This window comes from Tyto alba, unplaced genomic scaffold (assembly GCF_018691265.1).
Source record: "Tyto alba isolate M040663 unplaced genomic scaffold, T.alba_DEE_v4.0 Super-Scaffold_38, whole genome shotgun sequence".
NCBI classification, from domain to species: domain Eukaryota; kingdom Metazoa; phylum Chordata; class Aves; order Strigiformes; family Tytonidae; genus Tyto; species Tyto alba.
The window spans coordinates 25,571,922-25,595,685 of record NW_024881313.1 but is presented as its reverse complement, the minus strand read 5'-3'; the positions used below and the strand labels follow the sequence as shown (position 1 = coordinate 25,595,685).

Sequence of the window (23,764 nt, the reverse complement as noted above, 5' to 3'; positions counted from 1 at the left end):
CTTTTTTTGTGCTTGTCCACACAGACTGGCAGAAGACCTTCAGCATTGCCAGAGCTGGTGAATGCCTTACTGGTAAGTGGGCAGCTCACGCCCTAGTCTGTACAACGGCCAAGTTCCCAAAGTGCTTATTTTGCAGTTACCTTGGTTTACCTGTTGCCCGAGATAGTCATAAGGAGTAAAGCATAGCAAGTTTTATCTTCTGGGTGCAGCAGCCATCAGTATAATACCCTTTTTCCTGTGGCTGGAAGGGTTTGGGTGGCTGTGAGGAAAATGTTTTATTTTATGTTGCATATATAAAGTATTGCATTTGTTACATTTTATGTTAAAATATTTTCTGAAAATACTAACAAAAACACTTTATTCAGAGATATTTTTTTTTGTCTCCAAGCGGAGGACTTCAGCTAGTGAGAAAAGTTGTATTTCTTCACTCCTGTCATTCATACTACTACTGTGATCTGTACTCTGAAGTGACAGGAAGAGTTGTCCTTATTCCGCTTAAAAATCTTTGTTATTTTGTGTCTGAACTACTTGAGGTACTTCTTTCTTCCTTTGGCATGAGGCCTTTTATACTTAAGGTATGTTCTTTAATGCTCTGATCACTATGGTACTATATTGCTTGTTCTTACAGGCTGTTGATTTTTTTCTTTTTAATGACAAAGCAAGGACTGAAGCCCAGCATTCCAGTTGTGCATACTTGTATAATAAAACAGCTTCTTATTGTACATTTTTAATAGCTTGCTCCATTTGTTTCTAACCTTAGAATTGAATGTGCTGCTATTCAAGATGAGGGTTACAAATTTGTGAAGCTATATAAAACCATGTGAGTGATTAAAAATAGGGAACAGCATGGTTCTTTCTCACTGCACAGGGACAGAAGCAAGAATACCAAGTGCTATTGAAAATTGTTCACTAACCTGCACTTAAATCTTCAAGGAAAGTTCCCTATTTTCCTGATCAGGTTGTTGCAAGGTTTCATTCCTTGTACCTTGCTTCACTCCATATATAAATAACTTTTTTTTTTAATTTAGCCATTTCCCCTCCCCTCCCCGCCAGAAACAGACAACTCTTTACTTAATATTGTCTCTATAACTGATTCTGTTTTAGTGGTTTGAAGATAATTCCTTCTCCCAGACACCTTTGGGGTTTAATGATGCAGCTGAACCTCCTTAAGAGCTAACAGGTTCTGAAAGAGAAGGTCCTGTGCTCCTGGTTCCTAACTCAGAGACTTCAAAGACATCTCTGACCTTGCAGTGACTTGCAAACACCTAGAGGGTGTAAATGTGGGGTGATTGTGTTTGCTTTTGTTTTTAAAGTTTCAATGGGCTTAATTTACTGCCATTCTAGCTTCTTCCATCAGCTTGCTTCAGGGTCACATCAGCATCACAGGGGCAGAGGGGAAAGGAGATGGGCTTGCTCCACTTGGTAGCAGGTGGCCAGTAGACCAGCTTCACTATGTCTTAAAACTATTAGTAGTCTTCTATTCTCTGAAATAAATTTGTGTTTTTTCTTGTTTTCTAAACATTGAGTTGTTGGCTGAGTCCTTTGAACTGTGTGCTTTATTAATTTGGTGACATGAACTGAATTAGCAAAAGCATTTGCTGAACTTTTGGTAGAAGCAGAAGTGTCAGTGTGGCTTCTGCCTTTCTGCACAGAGGAAATTCTTTGTTTGTGTGCATGGGGAGTTAGGGTAACTAACTCATTTCAGTTGGCAAATTACTTTTCTCTTGATTACCTTTCTGTTAAGATGAGCAAACCAGTTTTTCCAAAAGGAAAAAAGCAAAAGGATTTTTTTTTTTCCAATAGTAGACATTCTGATGTGTTAAAAAGGATAGCTGTTAAAAAATTTGACTGTAATTACAAGTACAGAAACATCAGAACTTTGTGTGCACAGACTTAAGAACAATTACGAGATTTGTATTTCCCTAACCTAGGTCTGTTTTGTGTTAAGAGTATGAATAAATTACTTGACGAACATGTTTTGTCATAGTTTTTCTAGACTTTAGGTGTATGATTTGCTTTTTGGTTTGTAGGGGTATAGAGCTAGCATGCCAATATGTAAAATGTGGTTCTTCAAATAATGTATTTTGAAATTATATAGCTAGTCAGGATCCCTACAACATACTTTTCAGGTGTTGCTCTTAGTTTATAAATTGGGCAATATTGAAACTTGTTTCTCAGGTTTTAATATAATGTTTATGGAAGTTAATGTAAATAGCTACATTGGCTGTTTTCTGAAGGGGTTGCCTGTTTATTCCCAACTGGGACATTCTAGTCAAGGCAACTGCCCACTGGAGATTTGGGCATATGAGTAGTGCAGTACCTTGGGAATAGTTGTTGCAAGTAATAAAAAGGAAAGCTCTGAGAAGCAGGTATGGAGGGTAGCAGTTGCCTATTAAACTGAGTGAAGTACAGCTGCCTGGGTGTTCAGGAAAGGATAGAGCCTACCAATTACGTGACATAATATTGCTGTTAATACATTAGTAATGCAAGCCAACAGATATTATTCTAGTATCTGATTTCACAGTATATCATGGTTACTTCCTAAGTGTTAGCTGTGCTATTCACTGGGGCTTGCTGCCTTAGTTTATTCCTGTAACATATTTCCAGTATACCAGTAAGTGTGTTGATATGTTAGCATTATGCATACTATCTGAATACTGGTGATCTGCAGCTGCATGTTCTTAAAAACTTATAAGCATTGCAGTTCATAGCTCAAGAAGATATGAAGATATTTTGAAATTATTCTAACACCTAACAAAGACATACTAGCATAACAAATGCTTGCAGAATTTGCTGCCACAAGCAACATTTAGTGAAGCAGAGTTTCACACAAGTGAAATCTGCTTTTACAGCAGAGTAAAAGGACAACAGCTGTAAATTGTGTGGGAGTTCTGCATTTTCTTGTCAAGTGTTTGGAATTAAATACCCTTTCTGACAGAACACAGATTTGATGACTGCTGTGTTTTAGAGCTGTCTCTTGCAAATTGTTCTTTTCTCTATTTTTTAGAAAAAAAATATTTGTAAAGTGATCCTTTAACATATATATATATTTAAAATTCTTAATGACTCTGTTTTTTTTCCTTCTCTTTCAAATAGTAGAATACTACAGTTTTTGTTCTATTGAGTCATGGGTTTTTGGTGACTTGCATGGTGGTAGTTAGATCTCATTCTGTTTGATTAAATAGTACTCAGGCTATCTTTTAGGCTTTTGAGCTTTCCCAGTAATACAACTTCAGTAACTGTAGTAACTTTGGAATTTTATCAGAGGTGTTTACTTTCCCATCTGCATTTTCCATGGGTACCTGGCTTTACGCTGCCTTGTATAAGCACTGGACCCTCAAAAGTACACTTAAATGCTACAGGATCTGTACCTTTGAAGAGGCAAAGTGTAGAAAATATTGCTATTCAGTTAAACAGACTTAAACTAATGTAAACTTTTTCTTGCCTTTAAGCTATTATGACTTTAACATCATTTTAACCCCCTCTTCCCCCCCCCCCCCCCCCCCCTCCACCCCCCGTTATATTTCATAGGAGCTAACTTTTTAGATGTGCTATGGTACTGTAATAGTGACAGCATAGAAGTGTTCCATGAAGATGTTAATAATCTGTCTTAAAAAATACTTTGACCTCTCTGAGGCATGTGAGATGTACAGCTATACATTGTCAATTAAAACAGTAAATGGCTTGTTAAGTGAGAGCTTTCTGGTACTCCTGAAACTTTAAGAGATTATACTGCTGTGACATTTATAAAACAACTAAAGAATTTGTGCTCTTGTGATACTGCCCTCCTGAAAAGCAGTAGCTGTTGGCATATTACTGGACAGTTTTCCACTGGAGACAGAAAGTTACTCTTTTTAGGTGTTTTATTAGTGTACTTAGTTTTTATAGAAAATAATCCTTGAGAGACATAACAAATGATTCCCAACAGCTTTATTCTTCACAAATCTTCATTCAGGCATGTACTGCAGGTTCCCCAGAGGTCAAGGACTGACAGCAGTTAAACCGAAATGCAGAATAAACTTCGTATTTCTATTAGTATTGTTGAAACATCCTTATTACAGAACCAACTTGATACCACTTCCATGAAGGTGGAGGAAAAATAAACGTGTAATTTTACTACTGCATGGCATGTCCAGGTGGTTCAAGATGCTGGCTGAATTTTTGGAATAGGTTGCAGGTACTACATTATGTCTGTTGACAATATCAGTGTTTCATATGGTGAAGTGGACAGGGTGAAAAAGGAGTGAAGGAAATTTACTGGCAGACTTTTTTCAACATTGTTAAATTAGGCCACTCCTAATTGGGGTAGGGTTGCTGTGTAAGCATGTATGAAGTAGTGTTTCATATGGTATTTAAATTTTCTACTACAGGAAAAGTAGCTTTGTCTATATCCTTGGACAAAAGCTTTTTTTATGGAAGGAAGAAGCTAGATTGTGCAAGTGGCAAAGTACAAGTATGGTAAACACTGTCATCTTTGTGCATGTTTTACAAAGGATCCCATTGTAAGATCTTATTTCCGTTTTTAAAAATATTTGACATCACTACTGCAATCCTTTGATCAACTATATACTTTCTTTTATTGCTATAAACTTCTGAGTTCATATGTAATAGTTTTGCTCACCGAGATGGTCATGAGCACTACAGAAATGTGAATAGGAAATCTGTAGATTGTACAGGAAAAATAGGTTTTCCACCAATTTTCTTTGATCAGTCACTTACGATGGATGATCTGTGAGTGTTGGCTTTGCTACTTGGAGACACAGCCAAGGGCTCCCCTCTGTAGCAGGCCACTGTGTACTGGAGAGCCTGCCTGCTGCATCTGCTTTCCACTTCTGTTCGTAGGTGCTTGTGAATGTGTCAGAAGCAGCCACCTCTTGGCTTTCCGTGCTACCAGATTTTTGTGGTACAATTTAATGAATCATTGTCTTGATGAGTATCTTTGGGCTACTGAGAAAAGGGATTTAGTATTTAGCTTTAGAGGCTTTTTGCTACACTTCTAGATTATTTTCTTTTTTAATTGATAAGGCATTAAAATATCACCATATAAAGATTTATATTTTCATCAACTGTGGGAATTTTTTTTGATGTGTAATGGGAGAACTAAAGCAGAAGGGAATTTGAATGGCTGAAATAACATGAATGCATTCTTGCAGAACACTGTCCTACATACTGAGACTCTTTGTTTCATAATCTAGTTTCATAAACTTAAATATTAATAGATGTATTTACATTAAAATGAATTGTATGTAAATAACTCCAGAAATAGAAGAAAGTAACATCTCAGCCTGTAATTTAGTGTAAATAAAATGCAAAATTGACCAAAAGATAGAATTAGCAAAAACAAATCAGATACTTAATTTTACTGTTTTCAATCTGATGGAAAGTTATTGGCTAGCTATTAAAAAAAAAATTACTTTGAGTGTATCTGCTTGATTTTTAAATGGGACACTTTAAATATTTAACTGTTAAATGGCTTTTACTAGGCAAATATATTTGAATGATTTGTACAAGATGATTTTTATTCTGCATTGCTTTACAATGTCACTTTTTCTTACCACTTTATAATGGCAAATCAACGGAACATGAGAACTTCAATCCAGTTTGAATAATATTTGCACTATTGTAGCTTGTCTGAAATTTATACACAACTATTAACAAGCTTATAATACTTACTGTCATCTTTTTATGTGTTCCTTAAACATAGAGTGAACTATCCAGTTAAGGTTGGAGGTTAGTGCATAAAAAATGGTTTAGGGTTCCCATTTCAGTTTGGTTTGTTAAATTAGTTTGCTATCTTCACCTCTGAGGTAGTAGAGGACATGCTGAAAGATCTCATCTCCCTCACTGATTTTTAGGTATTACAGTAAGTTTTAAATGTGCTTGAATATGTTAAAATGAAAGTAAGGTCCAGAACATGTTTGTAAAAACATAAGCCAAGAGCAGAAAGAGGAAGGAGGAGATGAGCTAATAATTCCAGCTGAAACTGTCACTTCATGAAAATGAAACTAGAGTTTTTGAGGGTTTCTTGTTTGGTTGGGCGTTTTTTTGTTGTTGTTTTTTTTGTTTAATATCATTCCTGTTGAATAAAGCTGGTACTGAAGTCCCAGGCCTTCCTAAAAGGACAGTGGCAATTCCTTGGCAAGAAGCTTGGTTGTTGAGGGAACTGGGATGCTTTGTTCCCTGTCTCAGGATGTGTCTGTTCTCCTTTCTCTTCGGCTTGCTGCTGTGAAGAGCCGGTATTCCCTTGTTTTCTTTCAGTGTAATAATGTTCTTTCACATGAGTATGGACAATCTGTTGCTTGTAACTTCATAAAGAGTATTAAGATGACATTTGCTTATTAATTTTTTTTCCATTTTTAGTAGTTAGTTTCGGTAATTCAAATGCTGCTGCTGAAATGGAAGCTTTTTATTTCTAGTTCATACCACTGAGAAAAGCTGCAAATAGGGGCACAACAACTAAAGCAATTTATTTGTAAAGGAGGGAAAATAGTGTGGTAGGTCATGTTTTGCAGGCTAGCATTGCAGTCGTTTTAAGCAGTTCTTATGTTCCGGAAGTTTTTGTCTTAGATTAAGTGCTGTAAGAGGAAAAAGGTAATTGCCAGTTTCAAGGGAACTTTGTTTTCTGTCTTTTAATTGCTGTCATCCTCGATGCAGTATGTTCTCATTGCATGAAAATAAACCAAAAGCATTTTTAGGTGGTGGATAGGGAAGAGATCTGTAGTTGTTGTTTCTCCCAGAAATGCAGTCTTACCCTGTTAGAGTGCACTGAATCTTTTTTTTCTTTAATTTTGCTTTGATTTTGAACACTTAAATACCACCACCTGAAAAAAGCCATTTGTATAATGTAACATTAAAATTTAAGGTGTTCTCTAAGAAGCTGAAATGCATTTTGGTAATGAAAAGTATAGTAAGTTTGATTTTCTTTGCATTGAGTGCAAGTGTTCTGAGGCCTGATAGCATATCTGCAGCCTTTGTTGAAAATGTTGACTGTTCATTCATGAATGATTAACAGGTTGTTTCATTAAAAGGCACATATCTGCTTCCTACTGTGTTAGTATAAAATCTGTCTTCTGAAAAAGCTGTGTGTACAGTTCCTATTTGAAGAATGTTGTGTGTTGATCCTGGAAACTGTCCAGCCTTCATAAAACTCTTTCCTTATCAATTTGCAAGGATTTAGTGCTAGCAGACTTTTTTGTGAGACTGAACTTAAATATGGCAGATTTCTAAAAATATTAAAATACAGAGCATTAGTGAGCTCAGGGAGAGGTCCTTATGTTCATAAAGTTGTCATAGTGTTTAACAGGTTGTACAATTTTCATTCAAGTTGTAGCATCATAGAACTATTTCTGCTTTGTAATTTTTCTTTATCACTTTTCTAGCAAGAGTCCTTCACTGTTCTTAGTGGGAGAAGGCAACGTGAAAAAGTCTGAAATCCGTATCAAAGAGCAAATGAATGTTGAAATGTTTTGAGTATAAGGCATTTTGTGTGTGCATGCATGGGCATGCTGAAGGACGTGTTCTTGTGATTCTGATAGTGAGAAGACAAGGAGTCTCTTGGTAGATTTAATTCCATGTTTATAAGCACTCAGAAGTTGTTACTACAAAAATGAAGCTCAGGGAGTGAACTTCTAGGTGGAAGTCCTCACATACATACAGAGCTACTTAGTGTTTAGCATAAATTTAAGTTTTCTTTAACTATATATGTCTGGTTTTGGGAAGACAGCTATGGAAGTGGTCAAACTATTTTTTCCTATGTAATGTTCTATCTATTCAGATTTATACATTAGTAATGAGTAGTGGGTTTGGTAAATTGAAAGTTAAATTAATATGCTTTTTGACTTGAAACTGTTAAAGGTTTTTGCAGAATGATGTCTTGAACTTAAAACAGTCATCTGAAGTGAAGCTGCAAGGTGGTGCAGGCCTGGGAGCTCTACAGAGGCATCTAGTGGGACCTGCCTCTCAGCAGGGTTCTCCTTCCTAAGCTGAGGTGGGGAGAGCATTGACCATCCTGCCAACGCTGAATGTAGGAAGTACACTGAAGTTAATTTCAGGAAACTTTGAGCTTTCTAAAAGCTGTTTTTCTCATCAATAAATGAGTAATTCTTCACCAAATTAGCCTTGGTGAGGTTGGGTGGTGTTGAACTGAGCATTATTGTAGACAAAACAACATACCTCATTGCGTGGCTTGAGGTATGAGGAAGTATTGTATGCTATGTGGTTATTTAAAATAGTTCCTGATAAGAAAGTTGTATCCCTGAAAGACATACTTATGAGCTAAGCTGTGTGTTGTAGTTAGACTAATGGCTTTGCAGTTTTTATGCTTTGCTGAAAGCAGTAACTTACAGGTGCCTTTTAAAAATCTTGCAATTCTCCCCCAAAAATCTCTCAGAAGAGAGCAACAGGGAGTGAAAATGGCTGGAGGCTTGGTTAGCAGGACAGTTAGATGTCTTGTTTGTTGTTCAGGACAAAAGTTCTGGCTTTCCCTTGAAAACCAGAAATAGGTATATTGAGTTTGGAAATACTAAGCATTCAGAAGAAAACCCCTCATTGTGCTTTCATATCATGTTAGTTTTAAACTTAACTAGTGTGCTGCCTGAGTTATGTGGCAGTATGTTGGTTGTGGGCTTTCAGTATTGGCTTAGCACATATATACATGAACTGCAGTTTCACCTGGAGTAGTTCTGTTTATAATACCAAAATCATTGAAGACCTCAGTGTGAAGCCTCTGAGCCATATTCCTATGTGTTGCTTGAGAAATTGTACTAAAAACTGTATCAAGTGTTCTGTGTCATAGGCTTTCTATTTGTTTAATACACAGAACTGTTCTTTTAATAATGGCACTTCATTGTCTGAATAAAAATGAAAAAGCAACTGGCAAATGCAGGCCACACAGCAAAGCCTTTTAACTGTCTCGTGTGGAAGAGCAATTTTAGGACATGAGTGTTGTGCAAGCCACCGGCCTCCTGACACAGCACCAGGGTGCTTGGTGGTGCTGCTTTTGCCACTTCCTTGAAATAGAGGAAGAACCTGAAGGTTTGTGCATTGCCCAGTGCAGGTGTAAGTTGCTGCTTCAAATGACAAGCCTGTTGGTTTAATGGCAGGACAATTTATGTGGAAAATGCAGCTCTGCAGGCCGATTGAGAAATGAATGCAGAAACTTCGCTCTTGAAAGAGGAGACCTTGAGGTTACAGCATCCTGGGGAGTCCGGGATTCATCCCTGAAGGCAGTGGGGTGATGCTTCATTCATAGTAGTGTTCTTTATGTGGTTAGTGCTCTCAAGAGCACCTCTACCAAAGGCAGCTGTTTTACCCACCCACAAAGAAAAAAAAAAAAAAAACAAAAAACCCCAAAACTGACCAACCAAAAAAAGGGGGAGGGAGGGAGGAAAGAAGTGGGGGGCACACATGAGATGTGGATAGTAGAAAAAGTCTTTTACTGTTCATCAAAGTTTTTTTCCTTTTAATTAGGTAGAGAAGGATACTAATTAGTTTTGGCTCTCTGATTTTGCCAGCACTGCAGGTTTTTTCTTATCTTCCCCCACTTGTGGTTTGCCTTAAACATACTGTTCTTGGTAAATCTAGTAAACTATGTTTTCTCTTTTAAAGGTGCACAAAACAAGTCCATGCCTGTTTTAATCTCACTAAGTTCCTCTCTAGCTGTTTCCCCTTTTGGTTGTGGATATTGCCCATATTTGGTTCTAGATATGGTACAATCAGTTTATATCTGATTGTGTGGTATGATATGCTGTGTTGCCTGAGCAAACCCCGATAATTTATGATTAGATGTGGTCTAGATTAGCAGTTTATGATTTTAATATTTAAAAGTACATTATAAAAGATCTTTTATGTAATGCAGTATGTTATTTTTTCCTGTGAAAGATGCAACAAGAGGCACAAGGACTTGCCTGCAGCAAAGCTTCTGAATTAAACCAATCAGGGGGAAGGGATAGTATAAATTATACAGTTACTTCCTTGAGGTTACCTAAATAATGTGCCCTAAAATAGAGATGGCAGTGCATTACCAGGAATCTATTATATTTGTTTTAATAACAAGCTGCTTTCACAATCTCATAATCACAGCTTTTGTGAAAACACATGCTCTTGTATTCTGCAGGGTATCTTACATACTTGTATTACACTTCAAAAATGGAACATCTGAAAGCATTTTTCTCTCCTGAATGCTTTAGTGGCTTATATGAAAGTGCTCATGGTTTCCGAGAGTGTCGTGGACTTTTAACCATGCTTTCTCCTGGCCTTCATGTTAACAAACTATTTATTAATGAGAAACTGTCATTAGTGTCTTGTTTTCGTGTAGGTATTTGTTGTGCTACTTGTATTCCTGTATATGAATAAAATGTATATCCACTTAATTTCTAGAAGAGAGTGGTAATCTGAACACTTGGTGATACTGCCTGTAATATTTTTAAATAAGCATCTGTTTGAAAAGGCATACAGGTAAACTGTCCAGTTGTTTTCCAGAGTTTCTTAGTCACGTCATTGTGCTCATCTTTCCAGCTGAACTGTCTGGTTAGATCTTGCTGAGAAGATAAAAGTGCTGCTTTTGCATTCACCATCATCTGTGTTAGCAGTGAGGGGGAAAGGTTGGGGAGCCATTTTTGCCTAACAAGTGGCATCTCAGAAATGCTATGTTTTGTCTTGAACAAGATGACATTATTTACAGTTCCTGAGCAATACTTGAACTGTAAAGCTTAAGTTTTTCAATAAGGCAGGCATATAATTATTTTGATGATGATTCCAGTCTATTTCAAATCCACTATAAGACATAATTATCAGCTGTCATCTGGAGAAATGCTGAAAAAATGTTTCAGTATTAAATAAGAACAGGTTGTGATATCTACCTTGTAGTTAACGATCTAATGTTTTCACGCCTCAGCATTTTGTGTCTGTCCTTTGTGCTTTTGTACTTAACAACAAAAAAGGGAGTTTGTTGGTTTGTTTCACTACTGTAATATATTCTGATTTGTAAGGGACCATTCTAAAATTCATTTGCTCTTTAACAATGCATTTCTTCTCTCAATAGCCAACTACTCCACCAAGCCAAGGGAGGCCTGATTCACCAGTTTATGCTAATTTACAAGAACTGAAAATATCTCAGTCTGCACTTCCGCCACTACCTACAAGTGCTCCAGTCCAAATAAATGGGGAATGGGAAACCCATAAAGATACAACAGGACGCTGTTATTACTACAACAGAGGATCACAGGAACGAACCTGGAAACCTCCACGGTGGGCCCGAGACGCAAGCATTAATAAAGGGGATTCTCACAGCCATGCAGATCATGAGGTAGTTCCTTCTGAGATCACAAGCAGTAACGCATGTGAATGCTGTTTTGCCATGGAATTTGGTATTGCTGAGTTTCGAGGTGTCAAGGAGTAGCTTCATTTGTCTTTCTGGTCTTGTCTTGTGTCTTCGTATGAAGTAGTAAACAATGTAGTTGTTCAGTCACTTTTGTGTATAGTAATGTGTACGTGAACTATGTACGAGAGTAGTAAGTTGTAAAAATGCCGTACAGTCTCTCATCAGGTCTTGCAGCTTTTTGTTTAAAGCTAAAGGAAAATTAAGGTATTTTGAAACTAATAGGACAATAAATGATAATAGAGTAAGACAACCATTGTAACTTCTCTGACATGGAGTACACTCTCTTCTCCAGTGTATTTGACACATTTTTGGCAGAGAAGTGGGGGGAAAAGGAGTGTTACAGTGTTTCTAGAAGCAGGATTTATGAGGATGTATTGAAAAAGGTAAGGGGAATTATATTATTTTTATTAATATCAGTTAAATACACAGTAAAACAAAGGCAGGGGATATACAGGTGTTTGCTACTGCTTGGTTAATGCTATCTCAGTGAATTTAAATGAGATGTTTTTCTGATAGAGGAAAATATTTTTGTAGAGAGAAATTAAAATGGATTTAGAGATTAAGATGGATGTAGAGAACTCTAGAGTTCTGGCGTCAAAACCAGACTTAATGGAGTTCCACAGCACTTTCTACCCACATCAGAAATACTGACATAATTGAAGCTTTTATCAAATTAAAATATATTTATTTTTATTTTAGTTTTTAGGTTTATACATACTATTAATAATTCAAAATATTATATGATGCTTTAAAAAAGTTTATTTTTTTTAAAAAAAGGGGCATATGTGACTGTTCAAACTCAGATTTTAATTCATGAGTTCTTAAAGAGGTGGAATAATCATAGCAAATAGAAAACCAAGCTTAGCTGGATAACTTATTGCAGCATTTTATTTAATCATTTGCTTAGGAGATTTGCTTTTACACACTCGTCAGTGATTTCTGCCTTGGATAGCCCTAGAACAAACTAGGAAAAAGAGCAGTTAAAGGAGCAATATTTTATTATCTAACTGTGTTAACTTTGAGAAAATCCTTTATTCTGTGAATGATATCCTAGAGAACAGAAGATGGAAACATTAAAATTACTGTGCTAGAAGCTTTACCTAGCCAAGTGTCTACATCCAAGGGTAGCAAATGCTGATGGGGGGGAGGAAATCCACCCCTGCTGTTGGCAATTATCTGTAGGAACTTTTGACTAGATTTACATTCAGGCCGTAAACGTATTCTTTAGAGGTATCAGTGGATTTTTTCATTATGCAAACTTTTTGCTTTTGTGAAAGCTTTGCCGCTAGACCTTGCTTAAGAGAGTTGAAGCTTACCATGAAATTATTTATGTTAAAAGATGATTTGGGCTAATATTTGAGGTGCAGATGTAATCTGTGCAGCCAGTTGCTAGGGAGAGCCAGACAGTGGTGTGTATTTATCTGAACTGCAGTGGTGCAGATAAAGCAAAGGAATAATTGAGAGATGGATATTCCTATTTAAATACGCTTAAAACAGTGCTCTTGTGTTCAAACAAGTTAATCGCTTTCCAGATTGAAAGAAAGCAAACATTTATCAAGAAATCTTGTACATATTTCACTTTTTAGAACCTTTTCAAATATGTATCATTTAGGTGGATTTCCTTTTGAGCCTATTGCAATGTTTAGTTTTAAAATGTAATTGTGAGCTGCTCAAAAAAATTTTAGATTGCTGGAAGCGCTGCTGTAGAAATCTACCTATGGGTTGGTAGTGCCAGAAACAGAAGAGAAAGGGAAAAGGGACCCTTTCTTTGCCTTTGGCAGTGACCTTCATAGCAGCTGTGACTGGCAAACATTTAAACAGCCAAAGAGCGAAAGGTTGTGGATGTTGTTTCGCTGGACTTTACTAAAGCCTTTGATACTGTTTCCCACCTCGTTCTCCTGGAGACAATGGCTGCTCATGGCTTGGATGGGCATACTCTTTGCTGGGTAGAAAACTGGCTGGATGGCTGAGCCCAAAGGGTGATAGTAAATGGAGTTCTATCAAGTTGGCAGCTGGTCACAAGTGGTGTTCCTCAGGGCTCAGTATTGGGGCCAGTTCTGTTTAATGTCTTCGACCAATGTCTTTTATCAATGCTCTGGGTGTGGGGATTGAGTGCACGCTCAGTAAGTTTGCAGATGACACCAAATTGGGTGGGAGTATTGATGTGCTTGAGGGTAGAAGGGCTCTACAGAGGGATCTGGGCAGACTGGATCGATGGGCTGAGGCCAATTGTACGAAGTTCAACAAGGCCAAGTGCCGGGCCCTGCACTTGGGTCACAACAACCCCAAGCAATGCTACAGGCTTGGGGAAGAGTGGCTGGAAAGCTGCCCGGCGGAAAAGGACCTAGGGGTGGGTGTTGGTCTACAGTGGGCTGAATATGAGCCAGCAGTGTGCCCAGGTGGCCAAGAAGGCCAATGGCATCCTGGCTTCTCTCAGAACTAGTGTGGCCGGCAGGATTAGGGAAGTGATCGTTCCCCTGTACTCAGCACTGGTGAGGCTGCACCTTGAATACTGTGTTCAGTTTTGGGCCCCTCACTACAAGGACATTGAGGTGCTGGAGTGTGTCCAAAGAAGAGCAACAAAGCTGGTATAGGGTCTAGAGCACAAGTCCTGCGAGGCGTGGCAGAGGGAGCTGGGGGTGTTTAGTTTCAAGAAGGCTGGCAGGAGACCTTATCATTCTCTATACCTATTCAAGAGGAGGTTGTAACGAAGTGGGTGTAGGTCTCTTCTCCTAAGTAACAAGTGATAGGACAAGAGGAAATAGCCTAAAGTTGTGCCAGGGGAGGTTTAGATTGGATGTTAGGAAAAATGTCTTCACCGAAAGGGTTGTCAGGCATTGGAACAGGCTGCCCAGGGAAGTGGTTGAGTCAGCATCCCTGGAGGTATTTAAAAGACATGTAGATGTGGCACTTAGGGACATGGTGTAGTGGTGGATTTGACAGTGCTAAGTTAAGTTGGACTCGATCTTAAAAGTCTTTTCCAACCTAAATGACTCTGTGAAACTTTCTTGCCACAGGCTAGTGGCAGCATCAGGTAAACTGGCGAAATGTTTGTGACTGGCTTTGGTATCTCTGACAGTGGTCTGTTAATTTGTTACTGGCTGTGCTTTTGCTGGATAAGACCCTTTTTGGTCTGGACAAGGTGATTGCTTTTTTTTGAGTAGTAACTCTCCTTGTAGTAAGTATATCTGGTTTTCTGTTGTTATCATTCTTCCTTTCATGGAAAGACAATAACTTTCTCCCTTCCCATCTGCCAGTGATCCTTCTGACTCTTACTCATACTTCTGTACCATGACTTCACCACATGGTTGCATGTTCAGAAAGCTTGATTTTTTAAATTATTTTTTTTTTTATTCCCTGTAACTTATTTCAGCTTGATTCTTCTCTTTATTTGTGATGCTTGAGGTATCATGGATGGGCCTTGGGACAGTTCTATATATCATATTTTCAGTCTTTAAGACCGATGGATGATTCATGTTTTGATTAATTTTCAACTAGACACAAGTTTATATTTCCAGTAGCACAAGTTCCTGAAGTAATTTGTGTTCACTCTGACCGGGTTATCAAAGTTTGAGTCTAGGGAGATATATTGCAAGGTCATGTCAATCCACTTTCCAGCAGTCATATGTTGATTTTGAAGCTGCCTTTCCCCCCCCCACCCCCTCCTTTTCTGTTCTGCATTTGGAAGCATACTTCACACTCCACTGTTCATCTTCACCTTTTTGTTTATGACCTCTGAATAATAAAACAAAAATGCTCAAAGGTTGAGGTCTGAGCCTAAGCGACACTAAAATATAGGACATCCCAAATTTTGTCTGATTATGAAGACTTAGAGCAAATATGTCTTAATAATATTAGTAAAACCAGATTTAATTTATTATAATGAGGTTAATTTGGCTTTTACACACTAGTCTGAGTTATGCTCATTCTCTTTACATTCAGTAATAGAAGGGCATATGCAGGAAGGTTAAATACTAGTTGTATCTGCTGATTTATCCTCAGAGGAGCTTGTATCGTATTAGGTAGCAAAATGGCAAGGTGACGTAAAAATGATAACTTTAAATGTTCATTTGTTCTAATATAGTTGTAATATATTAGAATGTGAAATAGCTTATAGTTTGGTCTTAGAACTTTGTAATTAGCAAAATGAATTTGATTGGATAATTAAGAAGGGGCAAAATTGTACCTAATTTGTCAAAGAAGTTGGTAACAGCTATGGCACAAGAAACTGCCATAACCTAAAACTGTTATATTTGAATGGGGTGGGGGAAGCATTGAAGTCCTATTGACAAGGCATCTAGGAAAGTTTATCAAGATTTTTGGAATTAAAGATAAAATTTATCAGAAGTAGTGACTTGTTAATGTATTGGAGGAAGGAGTGCTTAGCAGTAACTGGGAGAAATTTGTCATATTGTAAAGCAATTTAATTAAGGTGGACTGTAAAAGGATTGAGATGTCATCATATCAGAGAAAGGCAAACCTCTAATACCTAGCAAAGAGACCATAATGTGAAGTAGAGGCCAACAAACCAACAAGCTGCAGAAAAGCAACATAATTCTATTTAAATTGAAAAACTACACTTAAAACGTGTGGCCAAGGTGCAGTTTTGTTCCCTCTGTTTTGCTTCAAAATAAACAAAGGGTAATAAAGGGATGCTAACTTCTTTAGTCAGTATTTTTTTATTATTATTTTGATTTTTAGAAGTAGTGGTAACTTTCAAAACTAGTCTGGTTAAATGATAGACAAGAGACCATAACTGTTCATTTTTTTATTAAATGTATGGTGATGAACTGGTCTCTGCCCTCAAGAACTTTCCATGTAAATGGTAAAAAGCCAAGGGAGAGGAGACAGTAGAAGTGATGATGTGGGCGACCTTTTCTGTTAATTCTGTTTAGTGTCAGAGCAAAGTTATGACAAGGTGTAAGGTTGGACAGCTGTCTGCTTAAGATGGCTTTATTTAAATGTGGACTAGTATAATTGGGGGATGAGACTCTAAGAAAAAGCATGGATGATAGTATAGGCAGTTAATACTGAAAAAGTGTTGAAAGTTCAATTGAAAGGTGCTGAATGTGGTTTGGCCAGTGTTCTCTAGTCCCTGTTGGTGCAGCTTTTAGCAGTTGTTTCTACTAGCTGAGGGACAAGGGAATGCCTTGCCTTGGTAAACTTTGTAAAAACTGGTGAATTTTGTTTAAGTTTAGGTCTGCAAAGGTCCCTAAGATTAGTTAAGCCTTGAAGCATCAAGGCTGTTATTAGGCATCTTACAGATAGACACATTAACAGTCATTCTCACGGAACAAAAGTGGTTTTCCTAGGAAAGCTTTAATTTTTTAAGTCTTCATTTAGTTTTACATGTGTGCAGTGTTTCCTCAGTATCAGGAGTTGCTTGGAAGAGGCAAATACAAATGCATTACATTATTAGGTAATAATTGCTGTTAATGGTAGACTCTGGACATTTCTATTATTACTACTTTGAACATATGCCAATGAATTTAACATTATATTTTAATGGTTAAATATTAAGTTAAATACGTGTGACGTAATATATCTTATCTTCTAAAGCAGTAATTCATATGGGGCCAATAGCACTCTTACCAACTCTTCAGTCTTACTTCTTGAAGTGCAAAAACGGAATTGAAGATTTTTTTTTTTTTTTTTTTTTTCCCCAAGTGGTTAGAAATTTAACACTTTAGAATTTCATATTACCCCATGTGCAAGAGAGGTGGCACTGTTTAATCCGTAGTTTACATGCTCACATTCTGTAGGCTGTAGAGGACGCTTACATTTGTTCATGTTATTTTATTAATGACCTGAAAATTTCCCATGAGTTTTGCTGTGCTTGGTAAGCTGGCTCGTGTCAGCATAGGGAGTTTGTGTCACACAAGTGGTAAGGTATTCAGAAGGTAACACCAAAAGCCTGTGTAATGATCATTTGGAAATGTCACTAAACACATAGTCTAAAACCACTGACTTTTAAAACTGGTGAGTTTCTGATAACTGGATATTTTTGGGGAAGATTTAAGTTTTTCAGGAGGGGGTTTTTTAGTTTAAAATTGAAATTCTGTCTTTCTCCAGCTTTCTAGTTTTCTTCCAAACCCTTGTACTTGTGTTACTGAACCTTAGCCAATATTTAACTCTCGTGATTTCTTAAATAGCAGGATGTGTTCCCTCTTTAGTGTTATGCCTCCTACTAGCCAGGGATCCAAGATAGTGTGAAAGGGAATCTACACTGAATTCCTCAGGAGACTGTGACATAGAGATATTGTGGGAGATAAATACATGGAGATTTATTTATTTAATGCATGGATGGGTGCTTTTTTCTACTTTACATGTCAAACTTGTTCTTTATGTTATAATTTACTTCTACCTTCAGGAAATAATCTTACAGTTTGGCTAGCTGTGTGAGGTAGAAAGCCTTGCTTTTGGGTTGCTCATTGTCACACTTACCAGAGTTGGAAGGAGTTAGGATGCATTGCACAAGTACTGTAAAGTGCTGGGACCTACAAAGGTGCAAATGGAGTTTAAAGTTGTCCTTAATGATTATTGTGTTTCCAGATACTATTTGGAAAGGGAAGAAAAGGATTTAGGAATGAAGTTTGGGATGTTGCTAGAAAACCAAGTTAGCCGATCTCCCAAGTTTTTTGAGACAATGCAGATTACTAAAGCTAACTCTCTCCATCATTCAGTAATGTAAAGTTGTAGGAATAAAATTTGGAGCAGCAAAACCATCAGAGTTTAAATTTCAGTAGCTGAAATCTATAGCAGAATTTAAAAAAAAATTGTATCAGTATATATAACCAGTTCTGAAAATACTTTGAATTGCCTAGCAATTATCAAATATTTCTGTACTGTAAAAATGTATCTCTTATTCTCTGATGTGGGATATAAGAATGTGAACTCCCTGAATTTATTACTATTCTCTTTCTAGTCAAATAATCTTTGATCTTTCAGATTTTAAAGCGCTTTCATTCTCAAAACTCCTTGTGTGTTTCTGACTACTTGTAGCATCTTTCATCAGAAGAAAACGACCACAGTTCTTGTTACAGCCAGTCAGATAGTCAGTATGGTTCTCCTCCAAAGGGTTGGTCAGAAGAGTTGGATGAACATGGTCAAACCTTATATACCAATGACTATACTAATGAAAAGGTACTTTTTCCTTCTTCTCATCATGTGTTCTAAATCTTTTCCACTAATTCACTGTTAGAAATGCAGATTTCTTTTCTAGAAGTGAAAAGAATACCTCAGCTGTACCTCCATTTGTTTTTTAAATATGCATGAAACTTTAGCAACTGATCTGCGTTTTTTTTTTTTTCCCTTATGTATGTTCTTTACTATTTAGGCAAAGCTTTCTTATTTCCAGTTGGGTATCAGATTGTATTAAATGAACATACTATGTATAATTTTTTAAAAAATTTCTGCCCTCCCCCATCCTTTTGTTTTCACTTCAGGAATGAACTTTACCAATATAACATTTTTCTTACTGTCATTTAAGAGCTGTTCTTGTCTATATAGGCATTCCATTTAGGATGGTGTCAAACTGAAAATATTGCTGCTTTATCGGTTTCATCATTTACTTTACTTGAGATTTTCAGTACTGCTTTCAGATGTAGCCAAACTTTTAAATTAAACTACAGCCATATCAGCAGATTTATGTTCTATTCTGATTACCTATTTGCTACTGACAACTTCCTGTGATTCTGGGCAGTCGTAAAAATTTCCCCCATGTAGTATTAATGACTAGGATGAATGAGGATTAGTATTTGTTTATATTTGTAAAGCAATCCATTTTCCTAATTATTCACTAAAGTTGCCTTTTTTTTTAACTTCAGAAAACGTTCATTGAATCAGTAGTTTATCTTATTATAGCACCATCTCTTCTCTGGTTGATGTATGCAAGTTGTGGTGTTTTTTTTGTTGTGGTGTTCTTTTTTTTTTTTTTTTTAAAGTAGTTTTAAAATAATTGAGTTCTATGTCAGTTTGGGAATTTTATCCTGCTATTCTATTTCTGCTAACCATCTGTAGAGCACATACCTATGTTTTGGGAAATATAACAACTTTTTTTTAAATTGCACTGGGATTGATAGGAAAGAGGGTTTCCTATCACAGTTTGTCAGAAGGCAATCTTGTGAAACCTGCTTCACCCAAGAGCCTTGCTGTGAGTGTAAATGTGCATATTTTTGTATGGTCTCCTTGTAGACTTGCTCATTACAATTATTTCCTTTCTGTATAACTGGTCACAGTTGGCATAGTTTTAGCTCTTTGATTGTGGGAGTTGCTTATAGAGGTTACAAAAATTATATCATCTTGATGATTTATTTAGGAACTGTATCTCATGTTCCTGTTGGTGTTTTAAAAATTGAGTTGTTCAACAAGTGCAGTTGTATCTTAAATTATCAGCAGTTTCTGGTTGAGCTTCTTGTAATTCTGTAATTTTATGTATAAAATCCTTAGACAGATCTGCTGCAAAGATTGTGCCTCCTTGGACTGACACCATAGTGTTGGCAAGAGTGAGATATCCCATCTTTGGAAATATATGTGTATCACAATCTCTTGTGTGTTATTGGAGGAATATTTTCTGAGGAGTTAGAGAAGGAAAAAATATCAGTGAACACAGTTCGGAAAGCTGAAAACTGTGTTGCTCTCATTGTTAATTAACCTTGGTTAGTTAATGGAGGTTGTGCACTATACACTGAAGCGGATGGCACTTTATTATAAATTAATTTAAATCCCAAGTATCAGAGATTTACTGTGTTATGACTGTCACTCAGATTACATTTTCTATCATGACATTTCTTTCTACAGTGGATAAAACACGCAGATGAACAAGGCAGACCATATTACTACAGTGCTGATGGTTCCCGATCAGAATGGGAGCTACCAAAGGTGAGTGATCTAAAACAGAAACTTTGACAACTTAGGCTTTTCTCTTCCTCCTCAATAAATGTTCTATGGGGCCTTTAATGGGAGTTATTCACAACAAGAGGACTTGGATATCGCACTTGGTTATTTCTTGCATTTTTGTGGAATTCCTGATTGTGAAGAGAGAAAAAAGGATTTGAAAAAATGGATGTATGCGACTATTCAGATGTCAAAGATGATCTTGTATCTTTGCTGAACTGAGCTTTTCATGTAAGGCTGCAGAACAGTATCTGTGATTTTGCTGTGATAAAGAAAACCTCTACAGGAAAGAAGAACATTTTTTTTTTTACTACAAAATGTTCGTGAGAAAATGTAGTCTATTTTTAGTATTGTCCAAAATGCTTATACAGACAAGTGTTGAAAACCAAAAGTTTCAGCAGTGTTTTGTGGTATCTTTGAGAATGATACAGTTTCACCAGAAGTGTGTTCTTGTATTTATTATTTTTGGAATGAAAATGAGAAGCTGTTGGAAAGCTACAGAGCTAGGGACACTTGGTAGTCTGAGGATGTACCTAATACTCTTTAATTCTCATTTTAATTTTGAAAGACTATAGGACATTTGTCATAATGATGCAGTTGTATGTGTCTTTCCTGCTACTACATCATTTGTTCAATTCTATGTAGTAAGGTGACCATTAAAAAAAAATTTCACACAATTGTATGCGTAAGTATATGAAAGAGCATGCTCCTCAATTATTGTTCCACCAGTCCAGAAATTGGTGACCTAAGTCACTTCCTCTTAGAAGGGAGCAACCTTAATAGATAATGGTTTAATAATATTTGTGAGTAAATATTTACATTGAAATTTATGAATGAAGCTATATACTAGGCTGTTTTGTTCTGTCAGTAAAAGAATTTGTATCTGAGTCACTGAATAGTTAAGTTAGCTTTGTGGATTTTCCTATGCTGGTCTGATGTGTTAGATAACTTAAATCTTGTAACATACATAAACCTACTATAATCTGTAACTACTAGTTTTAAAAGCTACTTAGCCATTGATTAGCTATTAGATTAATTAAAAGTCTGGAAATCTTCTAGACTAGATTTTACCAGAAGCAGTTGTCAGTTCAGTATGTATAATTTAAATTAATTTTGGGGAATAATGTCTGGGGTACTTAATTCTATGACCTGCAATGCAGAAAGTTCTGACTGTGAGGAAGTTGCTTTCCACTAAGATTGACTGGGTTTGGATTTGAACTAAACAGGAAATTATGTTTGGCTTTAAACCACATAAATAAGTCACAAAAATAATCCAGAACTGTTACCTTAGGCATATTAGCATAAAAGGTTGGGGTCTAGTATTGATGTGTTAATGAGCCATTTGGGCATTATTTAATTCAATTCCTTCTTGAAACTAGCAAATCTTGGGTGGCAGCAAATATGTTAACAGAAGTAAATGAGCAATTGACTCGTGAATTCATGATCCAAGAGCCTAAGGATTTCTAGAAATACATAGCTTTTAACTTTAAATGCTGTGGAATAGATTAAATATTTCAGCAAAAGATTTAGCTAGTTTATGTGACTATATATCTGTAGAACATACAGCAGAGATGTTACACTTGTAATTGAAGCATGATTGAAGATTAGTCTCTTGAAAATCTTACTGAAGCTGGTTCCAAAAGTGCTTAAGAATGAATGAAATGGAGAGACAATGCAGACTGCATAACTGCTTTGAAGAAAAATAATCTATATTGAAAACTCTCATGAGTGACGAGAGAAAACAATAGAAAGACTTCAGCATTGTAATTCTTGCTTAAATGAAGATTAAGTTACTAGGGAAGTAACCCTATTCTTGGCCAGTTTTTCCCCAGTGTATTTAGTTCAAATATTGCCTTCCAAAATTTGTTGTGAAATGAATTGATGGGATAGTGGTGTTAAACCAGAAAAATAAGAGAATCCTTTTGTTACATGGTTCTTTATAATATGTACTTCATTAGAACTAAAAATCATATGGAGATTTCTGGAGATAGCACAGTAGCTGAGTTTAATACTATAACATTAAAAGTCTTGACTGTTAAAGCATTAACTGTAAATGTGAACCCGCTTGGGAATAACACTTCCAGTATTCTTGTACATGTGTTAAAAATTGTGAGGGTATATGATGGGGAGGGGGGGGTAGCTACAAAACAAATTACTTTAGACAGTCTCATAGAAAGCCTTCCAGTCATGTATATTTAAATAACATCTAGGAATAGCTGAATGCCTCTGGCTAAAGATGACATCTGAGATAGAGTAGATTAGACAACTGCTGAAAAGGCTATTAAGGCTCATGATGAGTGTGACCCAGCTTTTTGCAGTGGAAGAGAACAACATACCAAATTATTCTTTAAAATGGGTAATAATCTTTAACCACTAAGTTTTCTTCTATGCCTGTGCATTCTGCTGCATTTGGTTGATGGTTCTTGCCAATTATTTTGGGGGGGGGGGTGGGGTGGTGGTGGTAGGAGAACAACAAAAACCAACCAACCAACCAAAAAAAACAAACCAGCAAATAAAAGTTCACTCCTGCATAGGTCACTCTGATAAAATGTTTATTTTCTGTGTAGTGAAAGAACAGTATCTACATTGTGTTGAGAGGCTATAACCCTATTCTAGAAACACAGTTTTCTAATACAATTTTTATAATTTAAGCAAATGTGTGTTGGCATTCATATCTACTGTAAGTCAGTGCACTATCATTAGCAATAACAAAATCATCTTCACATTCTTGTTGCAAAATTTGGGATTGGTTGGTGAAAGTTGAGACGTTTTCAGCTGATGTGATGATCTAGATGGCTTTTAAGGACAAAAGTGCAAGTGGTATGACAAACCTGAGATAAGTATGAGAAGGCAGTCAGACTATTTATTTTTTTTTTTCCTTCTCTGTAATGTGTATATCTGTACTCAGGAGGCCTGGTCTGGTCTTCTTTGTTTGTCTTGGTGCGTGGTAGTTCCCACTCTACCTTCTCTCTTATCAAATAAGATGGAGAGGGGGTGTATGTGTGAAGGGAGGGGGGAAGTGCTCACCGCTTGTGCTTGGGCAAGCATCAGGACCTGTGGCAATCAGTCCTGACTTGGAGTTCTTCAGGGATAGCTGTCTTAGTGATCCTGAAGGTTAGAAGGTGAAGCAGTGGATGTCCAAGGCGGTGAAGTGAACAGAGGGGATTATTCAGAGGTGTCTTTCAGTCACTTTTACATTTGAAATAGAGCTGTTTGTCCCAGTGGTCTCCCTGTTCTGTGTAGATTCTGTTCCTTCAGCATGGCTGATGTCTTAACTGCTTCCACCCAGATGCCCTATGGCAGAGAATGAGGAATCTTCTTTCCCTAGAGAAAGAAAGAGAATGAAGTCTTTGAAAACTTTTTTATTTATGTAGGCTTAAGAAAAATGTGTTATTGATTCAGTTAAGAAAAGCAAAAGCTGTAACATGGGTGTTATGTCTATCGCAGCACCAAAAAAGTTTATTTAAAGCCAATGACAGTAGTAACACT

General features: G+C 36.8%; 1 protein-coding gene across 11 annotated transcripts in view; it reads left to right on the top strand.

Moving 5' to 3' along the window:
• Positions 1-23,764, top strand: part of ARHGAP12 (Rho GTPase activating protein 12) — an 80,890-nt gene that overhangs the window by 23,913 nt on the left and 33,213 nt on the right. For 6 of the 11 annotated variants that reach the window (XM_042801942.1, XM_042801941.1, XM_042801940.1 and 3 more), the window contains exons 3-6: positions 25-72; positions 11,042-11,305; positions 18,383-18,523; positions 20,180-20,260. In XM_042801942.1, coding sequence (XP_042657876.1) covers positions 25-72; positions 11,042-11,305; positions 18,383-18,523; positions 20,180-20,260 — 534 coding nt within the window. The remainder of the gene's footprint in view (positions 1-24; positions 73-11,041; positions 11,306-18,382; positions 18,524-20,179; positions 20,261-23,764) is intronic. The other 5 variants (XM_032982629.2, XM_032982625.2, XM_042801943.1 and 2 more) reach the window with 4 other exon arrangements.